Here is a 25,094-nt window from a genome sequence, read left to right as displayed (position 1 = left end):
ATGAAACGTTGAGGAACTTGTGGGATCTTGAGTCCTGTCTATCTGGTAGAATGACAAAGCACAATATATTTCAAAGTAAATTCAGTTTTTAACCTTGAAACCAATTTTTCAATATCCTTTTTACTGATAGAAACAATTTCTTTAATATCTAAAAATTTTCTTACTCAAGGAAGATGTCAGTTTTGAAGAATTTTCGCAAACCAATCACTTTCCAGATATCAAGTTTCAACTGTAACTAAAATAAACAATTTTATACCTGGTTTGTCCGTTTCCATGCGGTCAGCGAAGTCCATTTTAGTGTTGGCAACAGTATCGGCCAGAGCTAACAGGTACATCTGGTCCAGACTGGACAGTCCAGGTAGTTGGGTGTGTGTTAGATGACTGGTCAGTGCAAGTGAGTACTCGGGGCCAAAGTAGTATGGATTCTGCCGTGACGATGTTGCTGTGGACTGTAGCCTGGTCCGTGACGTACGGCTGTCTACGGACGATGCTCCTATAGTTATATCCAGTTCATCGTCTAAGTTTGGACCAGTATCAAACAGATCCCCGTAGTCTTTTTCTGTCGTCGTGGTAACCTGACCCCCAGAGGTAATAGTGTCAGCCTTGGCGACAGTGTTATCCTCGTCAGCTGCTAACAGAGCATACATTGGTAGCGGGGGAATGGAACTGATCTCTTTGTAATCAAGTTTTACTTCTTCCTGTAGACGTGGCATATCACAAGGACTTGCCCCGCTGACAGAAATACCACGAGGACGATTCTGATTCCATTTCCCATCATCCTTATCATATTCCTCCATATCCTCGGCTTGGTTAATGTCGCCCCCGGCAACGTACCGCACCAGGTGGGCAAGAATGGCCTTAACCCTCCGTATTTTGCCAAAATTGAGCAGCTCCATTAGTTTTTTAGGATGATACTGTGGGAGTACTGGGTTGGCTTGACGAGCTGCCTCAAAAAGTCCAAACTCATGAATAGCTGACAAGCTGGTTAAACTTTCACTCTTATCTTTTGACAAACTAAATCTTAAAAGATTAGATTCAGACCCCTGCAATTTCTCCTTTTTCAGACTAAGAGTGTTCAGATGCTTGAAACTTGGCATGGAATATGAAGGTTTAAAAGACTGAGGTTTTAGATTGGGTAAGTTCATAGAAAGTCCAGCATCCTCAAAGCTCCGGTGATCGTTTTCCTCCACCGGCAAAACATCATTGGTACCAGACCCGCGCCACTGACTATACACATGCATTTCATTGTCCATTCCAACGACCAAGATCCCTCCCCGCACCCATGACAGATGCATGGGCAAGGGAGGTAACCCATCAGCCGTTGATAGATCTATTGAGCGAAGTTTCATCCACTTTATTTCCTCCTGTCTGTCGTCGACCACCATTGATTTAGATTTCTGGAACATACTACGCCTGTGACCAACATCCTTTATGGACTGACTGAAAGATTGGTTCATGTTTTTGTCCGACGTCTGCCCGCTACGTTTTGATGACTGTACAATGTCATTTGAAACTTGTGAGTACATGAGTATTCGTGACCCTACCCCAACTGTTAAGATATGATTACCGTCCTCGGTGGACACCCAGTCAAGCTGGACCAAGTGTTTCTGTTGTAACATCCCGGTCTTGTTCCCGTGCTCAGCTATACACTTCCTCACCGTGAAGATGGTACTGAGACTTGGGACGGACTTGGTCCGCGTCATGTTTACCAGGGACGAGGACGGGGACAGCGTCCCAGGACTGTCATCATCGTAATGGGATGATCTTGGTGAAGGATTATCCGATGTAAAAATAAAGTTGAGGTCTATTTCTGCTTTAGGGTCCGGTATACTGATGTTTTTTAGTTCTATAGTATCCTCTAATGTCCATTCAGATCCTCCTAAAAACAACAAGATAACTGCAATAATTTCTTGATCTTTTCTTCAGGTTATGGAAGACAGAAAAATTATACAACCATCAAGGAGTTTGTTCTTTCCAATATATTTGCTTTCGAAATACCAATACGATGTGGGTAATCTGCACTAATCAGTTAAACCGTAATTATCAAAGACCTCAACTTTGAAGTATTGACCATGATTTTCAATTTATTCCAAGCATGACTCTTATAGCTGAACCTTACCTGTAGATTCACATTCATACACAGCCACATACAGGTTGACATATTTATTATCATTGTCGGGAGCGGACCTTACACCTCCCAGACGATACGCCACAGCCACTCGTCCACTGTAGGCACAGCTCACAGAGATAGGCTGACCTATCATAGAATACAAAGTTATTACACAGGTGGTCAGAAAAATTTATGGTGGGCTACAACAAAATTAATGTTTCAATATGCAATATGGTTGTCACTTTTCACAGTTTTTCTTCATATGGTTGAATTTGTAGGTTTTTTTTTTTTTTTTTTTTTACATTTTTAATAGCAAATAGTTCTTTATAGCAAGTTTCTTTTTAATATTTAAGTTTTCAACATATATTGCAACTGTGAAAAGTAAAATTTTTAAGTACTAACCTATACGATACTTCAATTATATTGATATCCATATCTTAGCAATAAAGCAATTTAATATAACACAACGTACGGCAAACCAATTTTCTATGTACTTTGGTACATCTCAGTGCATTGGATCTTTTACATCTAAAATCATATTTACCTCGAACATGTAACAAACTAGCCTCAGACTGTCCCATCATATGCCATTCCTCCCAAGAGAAAGATGTATCCATGACATCACTGCGTGTTACCGTAGAAACAGTGGGTTTTCGTACACCGTCCTCTTCCTCTACGGCCAGTTCAAAACTCATAGTGCTACAGGTCATCTCACAATGGTCAATAGCACACATGGCTTTCAAGTCACATCTCCAGAAACGAGTTTTACCGTCAGAACATGCTGTTGCCAGTAGATACGGAGCAAGGCATGCTGGGTAGATAGAGGCGGAGCTTAGATGACCAGCCGAGACAGACGCACTGACAACACTTACTCCGTCGGGAAGATTAAGAGCTTGTGAACAAACCTGTTAGATAAACAGATAATTTTATCTCTAATCTAATTTCAATAAATTTTATTGCAAAAAGGATTTGGCATCAGGCAAAGCCTACTTTAAAATCTCAAAAAAAATCTCTAAGAAAGAGTTACTGAAAATTTCATTCACTCTAGGTTCTGTTTTAGTAGAATAGATTCCTTTTGATTTGAAAGATTGCCAGAGAACACTCTGTATTTCTTATTCTAATGATCATATTTAAAAAGATATACCTTTTTTTTTGTACCAAGTATTTTATTTTTCTCAAACTGCAAATGAAATTTTTGTCATGAATGTGACTTTTTTTTTTACCACTGATCAGTGAATTCCACTTTAAAAGGCAGAAATTGATAAACCTTTTGAGTGTTTTTGAGATTAGATATAACTGTTATAATACAATTATACATCATTAAAATAAATTATGTAGCTTAATAATTTTGTGTTTGTGATTTATTTGTGTTTACCTTTGTTGTTGAGAAGGTGAGACAGACTACAGCCGTCGGTTTTGTCGGACCATGGACAGGGGACCCTATGAAGGAATCGTTGTCAGACTCATCCTCCTGAATAAAATTATTATCTGGGACGTAGTGCCGGCTGTGGTTACCTAGTATTCAAATAAATGACAAATATTGATACACAATCTGATAGCATAAAAAAGTATCAATATGACGTGAACAGCCATTGGACTTCAAAAGCACGGCACATTACTATCATTTCTATATGATCTCTCACTACTAGTCTTTGAATATTTCCTCTTTACTCTAGCCTAAACTGTAAACATGGGATTTATGTAAAGTGTAAATTTACACTAGGTAATAAGCAAAGGACGTATTAGAGAGCAAAAATTTACCCTGCACGTAACATTTGGTATAAGTGTGAAACTATTTTGCAAAAAGTTTAATTTCAATTCAATTTCAACAAATTTTATTTCAAAATATTATTTGAAAAAGGATTGATTAACAACAGGCATAGCCTATATGAGTTCTCTCTTGCAAAAATTTGATAAGTGTAATATCGCAAAACTGAAAACATAGCAAAATATTTACCCATGCTAATCACCAAACACAATTTGCGAAAAATATCAACATTTACAATACTGTATCTCAATAATCAACCAGAGACAGCCCCGTGACACTCACCGTCATGGAGACCCGTTTGTGAGGCGATATTGATTTTCCACATGTGTATAGTAGAGCCCTTATCCTTATTTCGCTCTAATACCACAAGATAAAAATTCTCAGAGAATGACCCAGACTCGCGGAGGTCGACGATGGCCTCCATTCCGTTGGGGTTATTACTGGGACGTCCCGTCACTAACTGTTCCTGGAAGACGTGGAGTAACTGGGTCTGCTGCCAATCCTGGTAAATAGTAGAACATTACAGATTATATCTTATACAGTAATGTCCTAATGTATAATCCCCTCTATATTAGAATGGGAAAGAGATCTATAGAATGAGGCAGGTAAATAGCAATATCACATCACAGGTAAAAGATTTTTGTTAACCCGAGTGCTGTCTTCTAATGTATAAAATCTTCCATGTAAGAATAAAGAAGAGACTTAAAGAATCGTAACACAGGCCCGTCATTCAAACAGGAATATCTCATTACAAGTGAAAGAATTGTTTGGGCTAAAACGAGTGCTGTCCTCCGATGTATAAATCTCCCTACTCTTATAGAGAAGAGACTAATCGAATCTTGACACAAGTCTGTCACATATATATCTCATTACAAGTGAAAGATTTAGGCTACAGCACAAGCTTTAGGTAGAAGGGAGAGAGACCAATAAAATCTTACTTATATAGATTGGTCACATAATTAGTAGAGCAATCTCTAACCAACTGAAAGTGACTAGCCAGCATGCGACTTGCCAAGTTACAACAAAACAGAATCTTCCTTGTTCAATGCTGACGAGTACTTATAGTATTACCTGTTTGGCATCAGCGATGGCTTCCATCTCGATGATACAGCCAGGCCGAGCGGAAGACTGAAGACTGACAATGTTAAATAGCTCTCCCGGCGCTCTAGGTGTCTCAACACTATAGCCAGAACTGGTATTGCTGGAAAAACTCATCCCCTTCTGTAGCTGAAACACCAATATTTATAAACATTTCTATATTGTTTACTGGAGACACTCATCCCCTTCTGTAGCTGAAACATCATCAGCAATACAAACATTTCAATAGTGAATAATGATAGCTATTTATTGTTTACTTGAGAAGCTAATTCACTGGGACTAATACATATACCACATGATACCCGATAACACTTGTGCGGGATTAGTATCTCCAGTGGTGATGGAATGTCACTCTTTGTAATCTTCCTGCAGAAATGACGTTAGTGCATATCATCTTTTGACATCATTCCATCATCAATAGAAACAATAGTCCCGCACAAACGTTAAAATTTAATCATTTACAGCTTACTATATTTTTTTGATGAGACAGCAAGGGTCAAAAATATCAATACACATCACCTGTAAAGACCTTGGGCAAATAAGCCTTATACCAATTTCAGCTGCATAATTAGTATTTCAGAGCAATAGGTCATTTTGCATGATTTTACAAACCATAAATAAATGACAGTATGTAGAACCTTACATCTTTCTTGTGGCCCATCTCCAGTAGCAGAGTGCGAGCGTCGATCACAGCCTGATACATCATCAAACTGTTCCCATTAGAGGCCACAAACAGGGCACTCGGGGAATTACTGTAGGATCCTAGGGTAGAACTACAACAGACGCAACAAATTAATGAATCGTAGTCCCCGTACAGAGCCCCAGTAAATGTTTTAAATACAAGACAGGTGTTTAGAAAAAATAAATTTCATTTCTTTCTTTCTCTCTCAAATCTATATTTGTATAGAGTAAAAAATGATGTAAGAAGATGACTTCTCGATAATATACTTTTTGACATTTTTATGAAAGTTACACCAATATATCATTTCATGTATGAAAGTTATGACAATATCATAACATGAACCATTAAAACTTTCAGAGCTTCCTTCATAAAAAATGAAAATGATGTAAGCCTTTAATGAAAATAATTTCACAATGAAAATTACAAACCTTGGTAAAAGTGTAGGTACCCAAGCCACATTGTCAAACGCGGACAGCTGGGGTGAATTGATGCGAGCCAGCTCTATGATACCTCCGGACTTGGACAGAGGTCCGACAGGATCAACCCTCCACAGGATGAGCTCGCTACAGAACTCCACGCCCCCTACCAGACTTTCCTGACCTGGTAACCCTCCGTGACCCTCATCCTGGTTATGGTCACCGTTACCATGACAATCCCCATTTTTACAAGGTGTTAACGGTTTGGGGACATTGTGATGTGATGTTGTGAGCAACAACGGTAATACTGGATGACATGCAGCAGAATTTGTCCTGAATCGATGACCACAAGCCCTGGACGCATGAGCAACACTGACCACTGTGGAGAACTTGGAACTGTCTGCAAAGCTGATCTGCCATTGATTCAGAGAGCCATTAAAATGTTTGGTGATTAGTAAAACATTTGGTATTAGCATGTTATCATTCTGTCCTGGGAAACATTTGCCCGTGGCCGGGGCTGGCTGGGTCTGTATTTTTGTTGGAGCAGCAGGATTACTAGGGGATTCACTGATACGCATGGCTGATTTTATGTCCATTTTACTGTAGTTACAGTACATAAGTAGATTAGTGGCCATTGTCCGGGCGTCCGGAACTGGGAATGCATGTGGTAGGCGTGATGAAAAACTGACCTGGGCCTGACGAAAACAGTACGGGTTGTATTCATCCATCCAATCAACTAACCTGTATAAAAAATCACAATGTTACCATTATGTAGTATAAAATAACATTACATCTTACTCAAATACCCAGCTTATCAAAAAATAGCTATTTAACAAAACTATATGAAAAATAATATTTTTATTACATAGCATGGATCAAAGATGTAACAAAATTGTAGTTTGAAAAATAACACCGGATTCTTGAAAGTATCCTGCTATTTGTAAAAAGGCAACTTTTTAAATTATCACAGATCCAGATATTCTCAAAGATTTAAAGTTTTCTGTAACATTGATAACATTATGATATAAATATTGGTCAAACCAAAATAAAGTCATAATCTTAAATCGGGTGGCAAAAAAACCAACTTCTGGATATCAGTGAAAAAGTCACAACAAAACGGTTAAGAAAATTTAGAAATGAAATAATGTTAATGATCGGTATGTTTTCTTGCAAGTCTTAATAAATGAATAAATGTTCAAAGTGACATATTGTAGCTCCCAACTTTGTCCTACTAACCAGACTAGATAACTGCCGTCCACCGGGTGTATACTGAACAACATATCTGCACTTTGGTGCCAGTCCTTTAGCAGAGCCTCAATCTTTCTGTCTAGAGCATCGATCATTGAACCCTGTCAAAACAAATAGGGAATGAATATAATTATAAACGACATCTTTGCCTGAAAAAATCCTCCCAAAAGCAATGGTTTGAGTATAAATGAAACTATTTTGATAAATGTTCATAAAGTTTGAAAGGATTGCTTAAACCTATTCAACCATCATAAAATTAAATAATAAATGTCAACATACAAAATTTTGCAGTTTCCTCTTCGATAATCATTGGTGGAAAGAAATTTTGTACATTTGTCAAATTGAAACTTTAATTAGATATAATACTTGTCATTATTTTCATTTCATTTGTCAGTGAATGTAGCGAAATCTAATCCGCCAAAAACAAAAACAACTATACACTACCTCAATTCTTAACTCTTAAAGTACTAATTCTACCTGTTTCCATTAATGTCTTACTACATATATTTTTTTCTTTAATTTCTGTGAAACATACCGGAACTTCAGGAGACGTGCCCCCACTTGACGTTCCTTCAGATACATGGTCCCCCTGATCAGAGGCAATGCTGGACTGACTCCCAGCAAAATTCCCAAGTTCCTTGTTTTCTTTAGGACTTCTATGACGCTTGTGCTTCTTCTTGAATAGTCCTGATTTCTTCTTTTTTGGATGACCTATTGGGAACAAATCTTTTGTTTATTTCATATCAATTAAATAATATTTTGTTTTATTTGTTCTTTTCATCTCCATATCCCTTAACCCGAACCCACCCACATTCCACACTCCATATTACTGAACATCATTCAATCATCTTATATCCACTTTCTACATCTACTATCCCTGACCATATCCAGCCTTCCTCCTTCCACCATCCAAATCCCTAATACCCAACCATATCCAACAATCCACCATGCTCATCCTCTAGCATAACAACCAACCCATCCCACCATTCTCTACCTACCATCCCCTACCATCATATCTACCCATCCCACCATTCGCTACCTACCATCCCCTACCACCATAACTGCACACAGTTGCCCTATCAAATGAGACACCTTAAGTTTCAAGCATTAGATGAATAATTTGGGTCTCTGACATATTAACTTGACATCTATCTATATTTCTCCATATAAGATAGTTTTAATGTCCTAAACATCTGACATTCTACCTTCTCCCTGACATCATCTATACACTATTACCTTCTGTTCTCCACATTAGATAGTGTTAATGTCCTAGACATCTGACATTCTACCTTCTCCCTGACATCATCTTTACACTATTACCTTCTGTTCTCCACATTAGATAGTTTTAATGTCCTAGACATCTGACATTCTACCTTCTCCCTGACATCATCTATACACTATTACCTTCTGTTCTCCACATTAGATAGTGTTAATGTCCTAGACATCTGACATTCTACCTTCTCCCTGACATCATCTATACACTAATACCTTCTGTTCTCCACATTAGATAGTTTTAATGTCCTAGACATCTGACATTCTACCTTCTCCCTGACATCATCTATACACTATTACCTTCTGTTCTCCATATTAGATAGTTTTAATGTCCTAGACATCTGACATTCTACCTTCTCCCTGACATCATCTTTACACTAATACCTTCTGTTCTCCACATTAGATAGTTTTAATGTCCTAGACATCTGACATTCTACCTTCTCCCTGACATCATCTATACACTAATACTCCTTCTGTTCTCCACATTAGATAGTTTTAATGTCCTAGACATCTGACATTCTACCTTCTCCCTGACATCATCTATACACATTACCTTCTGTTCTCCATATTAGATAGTTTTAATGTCCTAGACATCTGACATTCTACCTTCTCCCTGACATCATCTATACACTATTACCTTCTGTTCTCCATATTAGATAGTGTTAATGTCCTAGACATCTGACATTCTACCTTCTCCCTGACATCATCTATACACTATTACCTTCTGTTCTCCATATTAGATAGTTTTAATGTCCTAGACATCTGACAATCTACCTTCTCCCTGACATCATCTATACACTATTATCTTCTGTTTTACATATTAGATAGTTTTAATGTCCTAGACATCTGACAATCTACCTTCTTCCCTGACATCATCTTTACACTATTACCTTCTGTTCTCCACATTTGATAGTTTTAATGTCCTAGACATCTGACAATCTACCTTCTCCCTGACATCATCTATACACTATTACCTTCTGTTCTCCATATTAGATAGTTTTAATGTCCTAGACATCTGACATTCTACCTTCTCCCTGACATCATCTATACACTATTACCTTCTGTTTTACATATTAGATAGTTTTAATGTCCTAGACATCTGACATTCTACCTTCTCCCTGACATCATCTATACACTAATACCTTCTGTTCTCCACATTAGATAGTTTTAATGTCCTAGACATCTGACATTCTACCTTCTCCCTGACATCATCTATACACTATTACCTTCTGTTCTCCACATTAGATAGTTTTAATGTCCTAGACATCTGACATTCTACCTTCTCCCTGACATCATCTATACACTATTACCTTCTGTTCTCCACATTAGATAGTTTTAATGTCCTAGACATCTGACATTCTACCTTCTCCCTGACATCATCTATACACTATTATCTTCTGTTCTCCACATTAGATAGTTTTAATGTCCTAGACATCTGACATTCTACCTTCTCCCTGACATCATCTATACACTATTATCTTCTGTTCTCCACATTAGATAGTTTTAATGTCCTAGACATCTGACATTCTACCTTCTCCCTGACATCATCTATACACTATTACCTTCTGTTCTCCACATTAGATAGTTTTAATGTCCTAGACATCTGACATTCTACCTTCTCCCTGACATCATCTATACACTATTACCTTCTGTTCTCCACATTAGATAGTTTTAATGTCCTAGACATCTGACATTCTACCTTCTCCCTGACATCATCTATACACTATTATCTTCTGTTTTACATATTAGATAGTTTTAATGTCCTAGACATCTGACATTCTACCTTCTCCCTGACATCATCTATACACTATTACCTTCTGTTCTCCACATTAGATAGTTTTAATGTCCTAGACACCTGACATTCTACCTTCTCCCTGACATCATCTTTACACTATTACCTTCTGTTCTCCATATTAGATAGTTTTAATGTCCTAGACATCTGACATTCTACCTTCTCCCTGACATCATCTATACACTATTACCTTCTGTTCTCCACATTAGATAGTGTTAATGTCCTAGACATCTGACAATCTACCTTCTCCCTGACATCATCTATACACTATTACCTTCTGTTCTCCATATTAGATAGTGTTAATGTCCTAGACATCTGACATTCTACCTTCTCCCTGACATCATCTATACACTATTACCTTCTGTTCTCCACATAAGATAGTGTTATTGTCCTAGACACCTGACATTCTACCTTCTCCCTGACATCATCTATACACTATTATCTTCTGTTCTCCATATTAGATAGTTTTAATGTCCTAGACATCTGACATTCTACCTTCTCCCTGACATCATCTATACACTAATACCTTCTGTTCTCCACATTAGATAGTGTTAATGTCCTAGACATCTGACAATCTACCTTCTCCCTGACATCATCTATACACTATTACCTTCTGTTCTCCATATTAGATAGTGTTAATGTCCTAGACATCTGACAATCTACCTTCTCCCTGACATCATCTATACACTATTACCTTCTGTTCTCCATATTAGATAGTGTTAATGTCCTAGACATCTGACATTCTACCTTCTCCCTGACATCATCTATACACTAATACCTTCTGTTCTCCACATTAGATAGTGTTAATGTCCTAGACATCTGACAATCTACCTTCTCCCTGACATCATCTATACACTATTACCTTCTGTTCTCCATATTAGATAGTGTTAATGTCCTAGACACCTGACATTCTACCTTCTCCCTGACATCATCTATACACTATTATCTTCTGTTCTCCACATTAGATAGTTTTAATGTCCTAGACATCTGACATTCTACCTTCTCCCTGACATCATCTATACACTATTACCTTCTGTTCTCCACATTAGATAGTTTTAATGTCCTAGACATCTGACATTCTACCTTCTCCCTGACATCATCTATACACTATTATCTTCTGTTCTCCACATTAGATAGTTTTAATGTCCTAGACATCTGACATTCTACCTTCTCCCTGACATCATCTATACACTATTACCTTCTGTTCTCCACATTAGATAGTTTTAATGTCCTAGACATCTGACATTCTACCTTCTCCCTGACATCATCTATACACTATTATCTTCTGTTTTACATATTAGATAGTTTTAATGTCCTAGACATCTGACATTCTACCTTCTCCCTGACATCATCTATACACTATTACCTTCTGTTCTCCACATTAGATAGTTTTAATGTCCTAGACATCTGACATTCTACCTTCTCCCTGACATCATCTATACACTATTACCTTCTGTTCTCCACATTAGATAGTTTTAATGTCCTAGACATCTGACAATCTACCTTCTCCCTGACATCATCTATACACTATTACCTTCTGTTCTCCATATTAGATAGTGTTAATGTCCTAGACATCTGACAATCTACCTTCTCCCTGACATCATCTATACACTATTACCTTCTGTTCTCCATATTAGATAGTGTTAATGTCCTAGACATCTGACATTCTACCTTCTCCCTGACATCATCTATACACTATTACCTTCTGTTTTACATATTAGATAGTGTTAATGTCCTAGACATCTGACATTCTACCTTCTCCCTGACATCATCTATACACTATTACCTTCTGTTCTCCATATTAGATAGTTTTAATGTCCTAGACATCTGACATTCTACCTTCTCCCTGACATCATCTATACACTATTACCTTCTGTTCTCCATATTAGATAGTTTTAATGTCCTAGACATCTGACATTCTACCTTCTCCCTGACATCATCTTTACACTAATACCTTCTGTTCTCCACATTAGATAGTTTTAATGTCCTAGACATCTGACAATCTACCTTCTCCCTGACATCATCTATACACTATTACCTTCTGTCTCATGGTCGTCCCCATTATGTACTTGGTGTGAGGAATGGTCCTGGAAACTGTCGCTGTCTGACCCTACGTCCAGGTCGTGATGGTGGTGATGACTGATGCTGGACTTGTGTAGATCCTGAAGGATGACCTCAGCCTCCATTGTAAACTGTAACTCCTTGTTATTAAGCCAGTGCAGCTGGAAGTTGTGTTGGGCCTCACTCTTAGACCCGACCACAGGCAGGAGAGGGATGTCTGTAAATGGTAACCAAGGTTTACATTGATCAACACTTAAAAGATCTGTAACACATTGTAATTACTTTACCCTATGTAAAAACAAATATGACAAAATTTGAAACAGAACATGGATTATTATGCTCATTCCGTGGATGTGCATCAAATCAAAGTCAAATTTATTCATTATTATTTTTGTCATTTTTGTCATTATATGAGTCAATATTCAAGACTAGAAATTTCTGTAAGATTAAATACTACTGCAAGAAGGAATCAGATTGGAACATCACAGAAAACAACATGACAGAAATGGATAACCCTGTATGACCCCCATCCCTCCCACACCCACAGAGCCCTCCCCTACCCCCACAAATTCTATGGCTTTGACATAAAATTAAATGACAAGGCCAATACTTCAGTTTTTACATCTATTCAGCTTAAAGAGTTTGAATAAAAGTAATGAAGACTTTGCTTACCTGTTTCTGGATTGATGCTGGCCGCTAGGTGGAAGTGGAGAGGTGGTGCTACTCCATTATTGTGGAGAGCAAACTTGTGGAAGTCGTGTATACTGCCTGCACTGTTAATACTGGACAGGTTAGCCATACTCATCAGTGTATCAGGCCCAAACTTGTGGTGTTTTCTCCTCTTATGTATGGCATGTCTGTAACACATAGAACACACAGTCAGAGTACACACTTATTACGTGGCCAAATGTATGTTACCACTTACAGTGGATATTTCTTCAGTGATAAGCTGAGATAAGCTGATGAAGATTTGAGACAATAGATGTGTTAGTCAAGAAAATCTATTTAATTAACAGGTTAGTAAAATAACAGAAAATTACAATTATTTTCCTTTTATACTCAAAAAGCTAAGAGATGAAGCTTTACTTTTTTTTCTACACTTCAATAGAATGCTATGATAAGTGACTCTATACGAAGTAACATTATATAGTTTATACATACATTTATGATTAATCTAACTAACTGAAAAATACACAGAACCAGATTAAGATAATTTCAAGAACAGATCAACTAAAAGCATTTATTTCAGAGTTCTTTTCCGTAAAAAACACATATTTTCCTAAATTGGCAAGTGAAAATGGGAAAAAATGTGCACAATATACACAGACTGCATAAACACGTCTTATTCAGTATTTGCATATTAAAGAGTTATCTACCCTTGCGGGTAGGTATTGATTGTGACGTCATGTGTTTGCGAGCTTGACGTCAATATTTTTCGGAGTTAACGACGTGAATTGTGGTCACAAAATAATGACGTTACAATCGATACCTACCCACAAGGGAGCTAACTCTGTAATATGCAAAGACGGAATAAAGTAGTGTACAATCAATATTGGAGGTCTGATGATCAAATTGAGTATGACATGTGATCAGGATAGAAATACAATAAAGTACTTTTACATACAGATTAATAGGTGAATTTCAAATGCTTATAATCAATAAAGAAACCATTTCAAGATTTAAATATCAAATTCCTTGAAATATCAGTAATAAATATAAAATGATTCTTGAAATATCTCTTAATACTGGCATACATTATGAAATATAACAATTAATACATATAAATGTATATGTATTACTACTTGTTTCACTTTTATTTATGCATAAGAAATTTACTTCTTTCATATACCAGCAATAGAAATAAAACCTTAAGCTTTATAGAAAGAAAGGCAGCAACATATAAAAGCATTCAACATGCAAATAAGGTTAAAATATCTGAAAATATAATAATTCAATTACATTTTAAGTTATGTAAACCCCTAAACCATTACCACAAACCAGAACCTAGACTTCTAAATCTGCATCATTTCATGCTTCATTTCTACATCACCATAAATAACATACTATTCATTTTCAATGGCAGACAAAGCAATTTCAATTCATTCCCATTTGAATTGGACCGAGTTCAGACTTTTGAAATCAGAATAATACTAATGGTAATTAGTTTTAGATAATTTAAATGTCCAGTGGTATTAGATGTCCAAGATGCAGAATTGGGATGAAGGAAGACTGGGGAGATTTGGATGAGAAGTTGTACTGTACGCTGGTGTTACAAGAGGTAGGAACAGAATGAAGCAGAGGTTGATATAGATGAGAACTTATTCATGTAAATGTAATTACTACTCAGTAATACGAATGCAGTAGGGTCCATGTAAAGGGATACTTAGTTACTTTCAGATGAAATTCTGAAGTAGGAGATATTTTTGTCAATTATGAATGGATGTACAGCGGAAAAGGAATAACTCCTTGGCACCAGATAATTATCCTGATGAAGACCCTGTAATGGGGTTAGAACTGTTAGTCTAAGACCTATGAAGTTGACACTTATAGGAAACAATACGGCAATTTCAGGATCCAAAAACCACGCAAGTACAGTACAATTTATAATTGGTTAGTCCCTACATCCAGTGATAATTATGTCATATTTTTATGTGATTTTTGTAATGTCATAATCATCAGAAGGTAAGACTAATAAACAGTAAATCACACTTTACTGATGTCATTTTGGTATTTTGATATTGGCGTATTTATTATGTTGTTGCTATTATCCCCAGAACAAGTTAAATATTTCCAGTGATATGATCACATATAACAATGCATTCTATTCCTAATTGTTCATGTAAAGGGTAGTCACATGACATAAAATCACATCCCCAGTTCGCTATAATAACAGTGTGATTTGGAAAATAGAACGGAAATATTAAAAGCGAAAGTAAAGCGAAACTCATGAATTCCTTACGTAACTATTCATACATTTGTTACTGTAGTGTTTTATTATCAATACATTTGTTAGGGAATGGTATGTGTAAAGTACATATTTTATATGATAAATACAATGTTGTTAAAATTACATGAATTCTGTCTTTGCATATTACAGAGTTATCTATCCTTGACATGAGGGTTAACTGTGACATCATTCATTTGTGAGCGTTAATTCCACTGAAACATATGATGATATGCTCACAAATGCATGGTGTAACAATCAGTACCTATTCCCAAGGGCAGATAACTCTAACATACAAATAGAAAATATTAAATAAAGTGATGAGTGATATAAAAGTCATAATAGTTATTGTACCGTGTATTCATTTTATATTCCCAATTACAACTGTTCTAAGAAACATACAAGGTTTAAAATGGGTATAAAGGATAAAATGACGTTAATAGTTATAAGTAAATACTGTGATTATCCAAAAGCAAATTAAAGTACAACCCAGAAGCACCTGTCTGTTTACTCCTGTTTCCCACTGTCACCCTTAGATACAAGCCCCACCCTACATGGCATGCTATTATAATACGATCAGCGCGAAAATGAAAATGGCGGTGAAAGTGCTGAAATAATGTGTGACCTTTCCTCCTCCGGGCTTGAATCCTCAAGGTCGTTGTCTGGAGAGTCGGAGTGAGAATTTGGGGTTGCGTCTTGATTTCTAAGATACAGACAGAACACAACAGTGACATACAGGAAAGAGAGAAAGTAGGAGAAAGATGGACGAAAGCTTGGAAAAATACAAACATTCTGAAATTTATACTACAGTATCAATAAAATGTTAGAATATCGTTTCACAAAACAAACAGGCAATATCAAGTGAAAGATTAGAATGATGAGTGAGTGTAGAATTCATTAATTAATGATTTAAAATTATACTTCAATGATTTACTATTTCTGATCTTTACAATACATCAGTATTGAACGGTAATAATTCCACCACAATATTGCTTTAAGCTTCTGTGGTTCTCCTTGTTTGTTATTTGTTTTCCATTGAAGCTTACTCCCTCAGCTGATAAAGTTACACAATGTACTTCATGCTAGTCACACACAGACAAACCATAGAAAAGCTTAGCCACTCAGCTTTGCAAATTCAGAGCAAAACTTCACAACTCAAGGACTGATTGGCTAAAAAGTCTAGATAATCATGGACAATTAGCCAATAAGGACATTCAATTTATCAAGTGTTTACAGATTAGAATGTAGAAAATATATTGGTCAAAAACCTAAATGTTTTTTAAACTAACAAAATATCAACTTTATTTTAAAATTAACTTAAAAGTCAGCAGTAAAATCTAAAAAGAATCTTTGACAATCAACAAATTAAATTAACTGATGATTATTTATCCAATCACTTATACAGAATATTAATCTGATTATTTTCTTATCACCAGCTGAAAAGTCTCGGTATAACAGTAGAAAGCTCAAAAGCTCAGTCTTTATAAAGAGCAACTTGGCTTGCATACATTTTCAACAAAAAAACAAATTCATCAAAAGCTTTTAACAAACAAGCAGATGCTGAAAGCAAATTTCTTTACCAATTAGTTGTCATTCACAGGAGAAATCATGATTTCAAAATATTCTGAATTATAACATTACTTTATCAAATTTCAAAATCCAAAGTAAAACTAGATAGAAATCACATTTTTGAAAATGAAATAATTTTTTTTTTAAATTAATTTTCAATGGATAACTTCAGACAGTAATTAAGTCTTGTATACTAAGAAAAGGCAAAGTCCTGAAAACCATTTGTTAAGATCTAAAAATAGCATGCAGTAAAATAGACCATTTCTAATATTGCATATTCCCTAGCGTGGCATCAATGCACTCTCGACTTACAAATTACAAAACATGCTAAACAAAGGAAAATAAACTTTTATGTCATATTTCATTGTATCCACTTAAATCTCATTTTGCTTTTTATAATGGCAAGTAAAACACCCACCCAAAATCTCTACTGATAGTAGATAAATCCCCAAAACCATAAAAATTGTTTTGGTAGACTTTACAGCAAAATGTAACTTTTTTTTTACCTTGAACTAAACTGGTCAATTTATACAAAAGCCAAGCGTTCTCAAAAGAGGTGATGCATGCATTTTGACCTGTTGTATGACTTCATTGCATAATCCTGTCACTTATATTTTCAATGTTTGTGCTTCACAATCCAAGATATCAAAAATCATAAATAAAACTTTGTTCATAACACCCCTCACTTAGCCCAACCCAACCTAAACCACACTGGTTTACACAAAATACTGCAAATTGAGAATCGGTTCTTAAAACAAAAATAACTTAAAATGTCTCTAAAATGTAAATGCTCCCACCGCAATATATCAAAGGGGGATAAGATGGTTCGACAAGGCAAGAATGGGCGATATCATACATCCCAAACCTCCATCCCCCCAACCAAAATATAATGTCAGAGGCATAATTCACACCAAAAAGGAAAGCATACTGACTTTACTATACAGAGAGTACCGTAAATGACTAAAGATCGATAGTCTGATCATTGTACAGTGTACACACAATTTATACAATACATAGGACATAATAAAGGACCATCACACTGAACTATCACGAACTGAAGAAGGCAGCAATACAAATAACAGCATACCTTTCAAAGAAGTGAGTGTGGAGCCTTGTAGTGAAGAAAATAAAATCAAATATCAAAATTAACACATTCAATATCCAAGTTTAATGCTAATTAACTGCCAAAGAAATATATCAATGACAACTTTAATACAAAACCTGCGAACTTTAAAGACTTTTTCTTAGTTTACATTTTCTCATTTTCGTATAATTCTAGTTCAAGCTTAGTTTAAAACTGCAGACTTATATATTTTAATGCAGTTATAATTTTAGCAAAAAACTTTATTCTGATAGCCCAGTACTTTGACGACTTTGTCCATATACTGTATTCAGTCCGTCACTACTCCCCCTTTTTTGAAGCCTTAATTTTGGTTACGTTGACTTACAGACTGAAAATATGAAAAACGTAATAATTTCTTTTGTAAATTGATTATTGGCTTACTCAGTGCATTTTTTTTGTAAAACATTAGCCCAAATTTGGTCCTATTAAACGTCCCTTCATTTTTGATTATTTTTTTAAACTGCTATGGGCGCTTTTAGGGTCAAATATGGTAAATGCTTCATGCTGTTAACATCCCCAAAACTAATATTAACATACAGAAATAATTTAGTAAAAGACTTCAAAAATATAAATCACCACACAAACCCTTTGGGAATGGAATAACAGTCTTAAATTGTAATAAACATCCCAGAACCATGGATAATTCTACAATTTTTTTTTTCTATATATATTTCTGAAGGTAAACAATAAAACACCAAAACCTGATGGACGTTAGGGGAGATAAAAGTCACTTGCCTACTGTTGATAAAGGTGAACTCCTCACCTATGATACTGGTAAAGTTAATATGAAAATATGGCAAGGTCAAAAATAGGTCAAACCAATTTGTAACACGGAAGAAATTGTAGCCAGATAGATGAGCTTTGCCCAATTTTAAATCTCAAGAATAGAACAGGAAATAAAATAAATGTGCTCTTATTTTTTACATGTCATATTCTGAATTAACAGTTAGTTTAAAGTGTAGTCAAAAACGAAATATCCCATGGAAAACAACATTCAGAAATGTTAGTATGGTATTTTTTTTAAAGTTGCATTCCTAAAGCTATCAAACAACTACAAATGTTTTAAAATCAGTTTTCCATAGGCTAAGCTTTGTGGTCAATAAAACTATTCCTAAAAAGCTGCAAAACTAAAATATCTCAAGTTTGATGAACATTTTAGTACACGCATTTTTAGTACAAATACACGCAACATCAACACAAATAATACTGGTAAAAATATACAAGAGGCCCAGAGGGCCTGTATCGCTCACATGGTTTTTTGTTTGTAATTATCACAAGACTCTGACAATTAGAAAAAACAAGCCCCGTCAAGTTTGCACTCCCAAGTTAATTTTGAATCACAACCATACAATGATGCTATTGATACCATTGCAAATTAATGCTATACCAATACATAGGTTCAGAGACAAAGTAATTTATATGAAAGTAGTAGCCTAATTGACCTTTTTGACCCCTCTATTGCCCCCCCTCAGGCCCTCGGGGGGTCAGCCCTATCATTTGTACAATTTCAAATCCCAACCCTATAAAGGATGCTACCATTGTATTATGGGTGCTATTCCATTCTTAGTTGCAGAGAAGAAGTCGTTTATATGGAAATAGCCAAATTGCCCCTTTTGACCCCACCCCCGGGGGGGGGTCAGCCCCATCATTTGCACAATTTTGGAATCCCCACCCTATAAGGATGCTACCATTGCATTATGGGTGCTATACCATGCTTAGTTGCAGAGAAGAAGTCATTTATATGGAAAAAGCCAAATTGACCCCTTTTGACCCCGCCCCTCAGGCCCCCGGGAGGTCAGCCCCATCATTTGTACAATTTTCAATCCCCACCCTATAAGGATGCTACCATTGCATTATGGGTGCTTATCTCTTGCTTAGTTTCAGAGAAGAAGTCGTTTTATGGAAATAGCCAAATTGACCCCATTTGACCCCGCCCCTCAGGCCCCCGGGGGGTCAACCCCATCATTTGTACAATTTTGAATCCCTACCCTATAAGGATGCTACCATTGCATTATGGGTGCTATCCCATGCTTGGTTTCAGAGAAGAAGTTGTTTATATGGAAATAGCCAAATTGACCCCTTTTGGCCCCGTCCCTCAGGCCCCCAGGGGATCAGCCCAATCATTTGTACAATTTTAAGTTAGTAGCCCATAAGGATGCTTCCAGTCAAATTTTGTTGAAATCCGACCAGCGGTTATGGAGAAGAAGTCGATTGTTGACGGACGACGGATGCCGGACGACAGACGCCGGACAACCGACGCCGGACGCTGCGGTATCCCATAAGCTCACCTCGGTCCTTCGGACCAGGTGAGCTAATAATTTATGACTTTTTTGCAGCCAATACTAAAGGTTCTCCAAATTAATTTTTCAAATCCTTATTTTGTTTCATAAGTGATGTGCTAGATTTAATCTTAGTTTATCAAAAATACCTAAAATTAATTTTTCTCATTATATATACTCACCTTATGGTTTTTAGGCGTTGCATGAAGCGTTTTTTGTGCCGGTGAGTATGAAACTTTCTCTCTGAGGATGAGGCTGGGTCAAATTGTTCAAGGTCAACAAGCCCGTCATCAGGTAAAATGGTTTCACACCAGAGTCGACACACGTTGTCTGCACATGACGTCACCAACATGTTGGCTACCGAACCCCTATAAAGAGACACATGTCATTGGCTATGTGATTACAGATCCTACGCACAGAGTTACAGTTTTCATCCACAACAAGAATTTGCAATGCATATTTCATATTGTGATATTTATAACTGACATCCATGAAACTTTATTATGAAACTTAAAATGTCTAATTTAATAATGTAATCAATGTTTGAAACACAAGAATGAAAAGACATTTTCTAATTATGTGATTATTTCATATATCATACTTTAAATAAATCTTTGTTTCATATTGTATGTTCATGTACTATAATTAGTGGTCACTTTTCAAATAAATTTACATATCGTAATTACATTTTGTAAAATGATTTGTAAAACATTTGAGCTATCTTCCTAAATCACACAAAAGTTTGAATCTCATGAAAACACAGGCATTTTACAGTATCGAATGGTACAAACATTTATATGTAACACATTACGTTACCTGGGCATGTACTTGCTGGTTTTCCTCCAGGAGAATCCCGTGACGGCCCGTGGGTGGGCGATGTACACAAATGAGTAGTGGTGAACCTCCTTTTTAGGACTAACAGAACTATCCGCTCGCATCAGGGGTAGTTGTACTGTCATAGGAAATATAGACAATGGTAAAAAAATATCTTCTTGTTCAGAGTGTTTCATTAGTTTAATGTCTTATTAACAGCTAGGGTCATTTAAGGAAGTGCGAGGTTTAAAAAGCGGAGGAAAGTCAGAGTACCTGGAGAAAAACCCACAACCAGTGGTCAGTGGCAATTGCTCCACACTCGGACCCAATGAAGGTTTTGTGGTAATATTGGGAATTCTTAAACCATCCCAGAGTGTTATTTTTTTTCTTAAAGTTTTTAGGATATTGTTAATTTCATTTTTGTTTAACATTTCAAATTTTTCCTGACAAAATTTTCACTTGACTACAAGCAGGTAGTAAAGTGTGAAAAATTGCATTACATTTATATTACATCTTCAGCACATAAAATTTTATAAAGGATTCTTGCTTGAGATCAACACTTACATTTTCTATCTTCATGCCAAATTTTCACAAGCCGGTCAGCCTAGAAGACAAAATACATAATAAATATACAAAATTGACAAACACCCCTTCAGACTAGAAATGCTTCTAATATATAAATGAGCTTAACTTCTCATGAAATTGGGAAATAACTGGATATAACATACTGAAAAGTGTCACTTATTACATTTTTAGATAGTCTCTATAAAATTGAATTATGACATTACCATGCAGGTATTTTCGTATCCCATGTTTTTCATGTGGATAAATTTCACAAATTCTTATGGGCCTTGATATTTCAAGGAATAAGATATTAAACCTTTACCTTTCCAGCTGAAGCAAACAGCAAGCCATCCGGAGAAAACTTGACATGATAGATTGGTGTTGCTGGTCTGTATGTACAGGTAAAAATTTAGTTTTACATACGATAAGGTTTTCAATTTATTTTGGTTACATTTTATAAACAGATGGGGTCATGCCACACTAATACACACAGATATTAAAAAGTGCAGATTAAGATGTATAGAATTAACGAACATTTCAAAAACCGTTCAATTTGCATGTCTTTGTTCAAAAGCAAATATTATATAGAGTAAAGCCTGTTACATAAAGCTCTTTATAAAGAATTCCGTCGAGTTAGCCCTTGTGCAGGTAGATATCCATTGTAACGTCATTATTTTATGGGCTCAATTAATGTTGTTTACTCTCAAACATAAGATGTTACGCTTGCAAACACATGACGTCACAATCAATAGCTACCCACAAGGGCAGATAACTCTGTAATAAGCAGATACAGAATACTGGTCTACAAAGGAGTCTCATCAACCCATTAGAGTCAGGTTTTACTTTAATCAAAAACAATTTTGTTCTTTTTTTTTTCTTAATTTTAAAACAGACATTTTCAACAAAGTTTCATGTCAAAATTTATGCTAAACAAACTTCAGATTTTTGTTTCTGAGTATCAACTTCAGTCCTGTACAGCAACATACTTTTGACTCCAGATACATTCCCACGTGCTCTCATCATGGACCTCCGGGGATAGGTGGTTAGTGTCCATTGGATGACCACTCGAGTGGACGTCAGGGCCTAAGTGGTTACTGTCATGACTGTTGATGTCATTGGTATCGTCCCCACCCATGGAGAATTGGACCTGATGACTCCCGGGGCTACTGTCTTGGTGATGAACCCAGATCTGCATGGTGTCACCGGCTGTCAACAGCTTGGAGCCTATAAAGGCAAAAAACATGAAATCTTTATCATCACAATTATACCAATATCACAATTATACCAATATCATAATAATTATACCAATATCATCAAATAATTATACCAATATCATAATAATTATACCAATATCATCATACAATTATACCAATATCATCCTAATTATACCAATTATCATATCATATAAATATACCAATATCATAATAATTATACCAATATCATCAATAATTATACCAATATCATAATAATTATACCAATATCATCAATAATTATACCAATATCATCATAATTATACCAATATCATCATAATTATACCAATATCATCATATAATTATACCAATATCATTAATAATTATATGATATACCAATATCATCATAAATATACCAATATCATCATAATTATACATATATACCAATATCATCATATAATATACCAATATCATCATAATTATACCAATATCACAATAATACCAATATCACAATTATACCAATATCATAATAATTATACCAATATCATCATATATTATACCAATATCACAATTATACCAATATCACAATGATACCAATATCATCATATAATTATACCAATATCATCCTAATTATATAATATATAATATACCAATATCATCATAATTATACCAACATCATCATAATAATACCAATATCATTATATAATTATACCAATATCATAATAATTATACCATTATCATCATAAATATACCAATATCATCATATGATTATACCAATATCATCATAATTATACCGATATCATAATAATTATACCAATATCATCACAATTATACCAATATTATCATACTGGTACCAGATATTGTATTGATGGAGATGTAGATACAGAACACGACATATTTACTTCAATTAAGGTATAGTAGGTTGTGTTTGCTAACTACTGCTAGTTACTGATTACGGCCGAAGCCATATAGAGAAATTAATGTATGATTAAGCTATAAGTTTGTTTCCGAATGGATTATCCTAGCTTCAACGTATTTGCATGTGTACGAGAGTTTACCTGAATAAAATATTATAAACAAATTACTGTAAACCAACTTATTTTCGTGGCAGCATAATTTTTCATTTTCATATCTATAGTGACTTATTCACGTCGGCTTATTTTTGTGATTTATAGTTCAAAGTTTTGTTTGACCTGTAGTTGAAACTTTTTTGTCTCAACTTATTTTCTAGAAATTATAAATTCACTGTGAAATACACAACATTCATGCGCATTCAAAAATTAGTTGGTCATATAAAGAATGCTCGCAATTGGTAGCTAACAGCCTACTATGACTTTGCCTATTGCTAAATGGAAGTCCTGTATTCATGGTCTTTTGTACAAATCATGCAGTATGTGGATTAAAAATATCATTTCACATGAAAATCAACTCAAAGGGATTTCCAGAACAATTAAATGTTCTTCAATCAAAATCTCCTGAACAGTACTGTCAGTAGGCTTTCTAAATACCTATTTTTTTGAGAAAAATCTTAATCAGCTGTTCATGAAAGCCTCATTTTAGATACTGTACATTAAGTCACGCGGAGAAGATGTAGGGTATTTAGATCTAGAACATTTCTTATCAACATGTATAATTTTGTGAAATTAATTTGCATCTATACACTCAAGGTAACATTTCCATAAAATGACTTGCGTTTTAGACAGGTTTATTGCTGACATAACTCTGCCTATTACTAGGCTTTGTCTCATCGACTGAAGTCTGTGTTCTGTCGACAGGTTAAGGTTAAGATTAAAAGTAAGATCACTTTATAAGTCATTCATGATAAGTTTGTATATCAGTAAATATAAGTACATGTACTGTATTCGACCCAATAAGCGCTAGGGTGTTTAAAAAATTGAAAAAGTGCTAATAAGACGAAATTATTGCAAATCTATACAGTTTTTAAGTCTTTATTTATGCCTGGGCAATTGAAATGAAGGCCACAAAAAATGGGGAGGGGCGCTTATAGGGACATGGGCACTTATTGGGTCGAATACGGTATATAATAAGGCCTGTACATAATGCACTAAGTAGAACACAATGTTGAGTCCACTGGACCATATATATACAGCCAGGCTCCCTACAGTACATTGAAGTCAGGAGAGTAAAAAATGGCTTGTTTTATG

At 35.5% G+C, this 25,094-nt stretch overlaps 1 protein-coding gene across 1 annotated transcript in view; it reads right to left on the bottom strand.

Moving 5' to 3' along the window:
• Window positions 1–25,094, bottom strand: part of LOC138332654 (dmX-like protein 2) — an 89,952-nt gene that overhangs the window by 37,759 nt on the left and 27,099 nt on the right. Inside the window, exons 6-23 of the mRNA XM_069280650.1 lie at window positions 22,726–22,963; window positions 22,062–22,128; window positions 21,740–21,779; window positions 21,179–21,314; window positions 20,545–20,730; window positions 16,017–16,094; window positions 13,120–13,304; window positions 12,425–12,664; window positions 7,858–8,033; window positions 7,311–7,423; window positions 6,087–6,815; window positions 5,620–5,749; window positions 4,950–5,105; window positions 4,161–4,380; window positions 3,486–3,625; window positions 2,655–3,015; window positions 2,120–2,257; window positions 257–1,879 (exon numbers count right to left, since the gene is read on the bottom strand). Coding sequence (XP_069136751.1) covers window positions 257–1,879; window positions 2,120–2,257; window positions 2,655–3,015; window positions 3,486–3,625; window positions 4,161–4,380; window positions 4,950–5,105; window positions 5,620–5,749; window positions 6,087–6,815; window positions 7,311–7,423; window positions 7,858–8,033; window positions 12,425–12,664; window positions 13,120–13,304; window positions 16,017–16,094; window positions 20,545–20,730; window positions 21,179–21,314; window positions 21,740–21,779; window positions 22,062–22,128; window positions 22,726–22,963 — 4,956 coding nt within the window. The remainder of the gene's footprint in view (window positions 1–256; window positions 1,880–2,119; window positions 2,258–2,654; window positions 3,016–3,485; window positions 3,626–4,160; window positions 4,381–4,949; window positions 5,106–5,619; window positions 5,750–6,086; window positions 6,816–7,310; window positions 7,424–7,857; window positions 8,034–12,424; window positions 12,665–13,119; window positions 13,305–16,016; window positions 16,095–20,544; window positions 20,731–21,178; window positions 21,315–21,739; window positions 21,780–22,061; window positions 22,129–22,725; window positions 22,964–25,094) is intronic.

The sequence above is a fragment of the Argopecten irradians genome, chromosome 10, assembly GCF_041381155.1.
Source record: "Argopecten irradians isolate NY chromosome 10, Ai_NY, whole genome shotgun sequence".
Lineage (NCBI taxonomy): Eukaryota > Metazoa > Mollusca > Bivalvia > Pectinida > Pectinidae > Argopecten > Argopecten irradians.
Note: the sequence above shows the minus strand (reverse complement) of the source record. Positions and strands in the feature narration are given on the sequence as shown.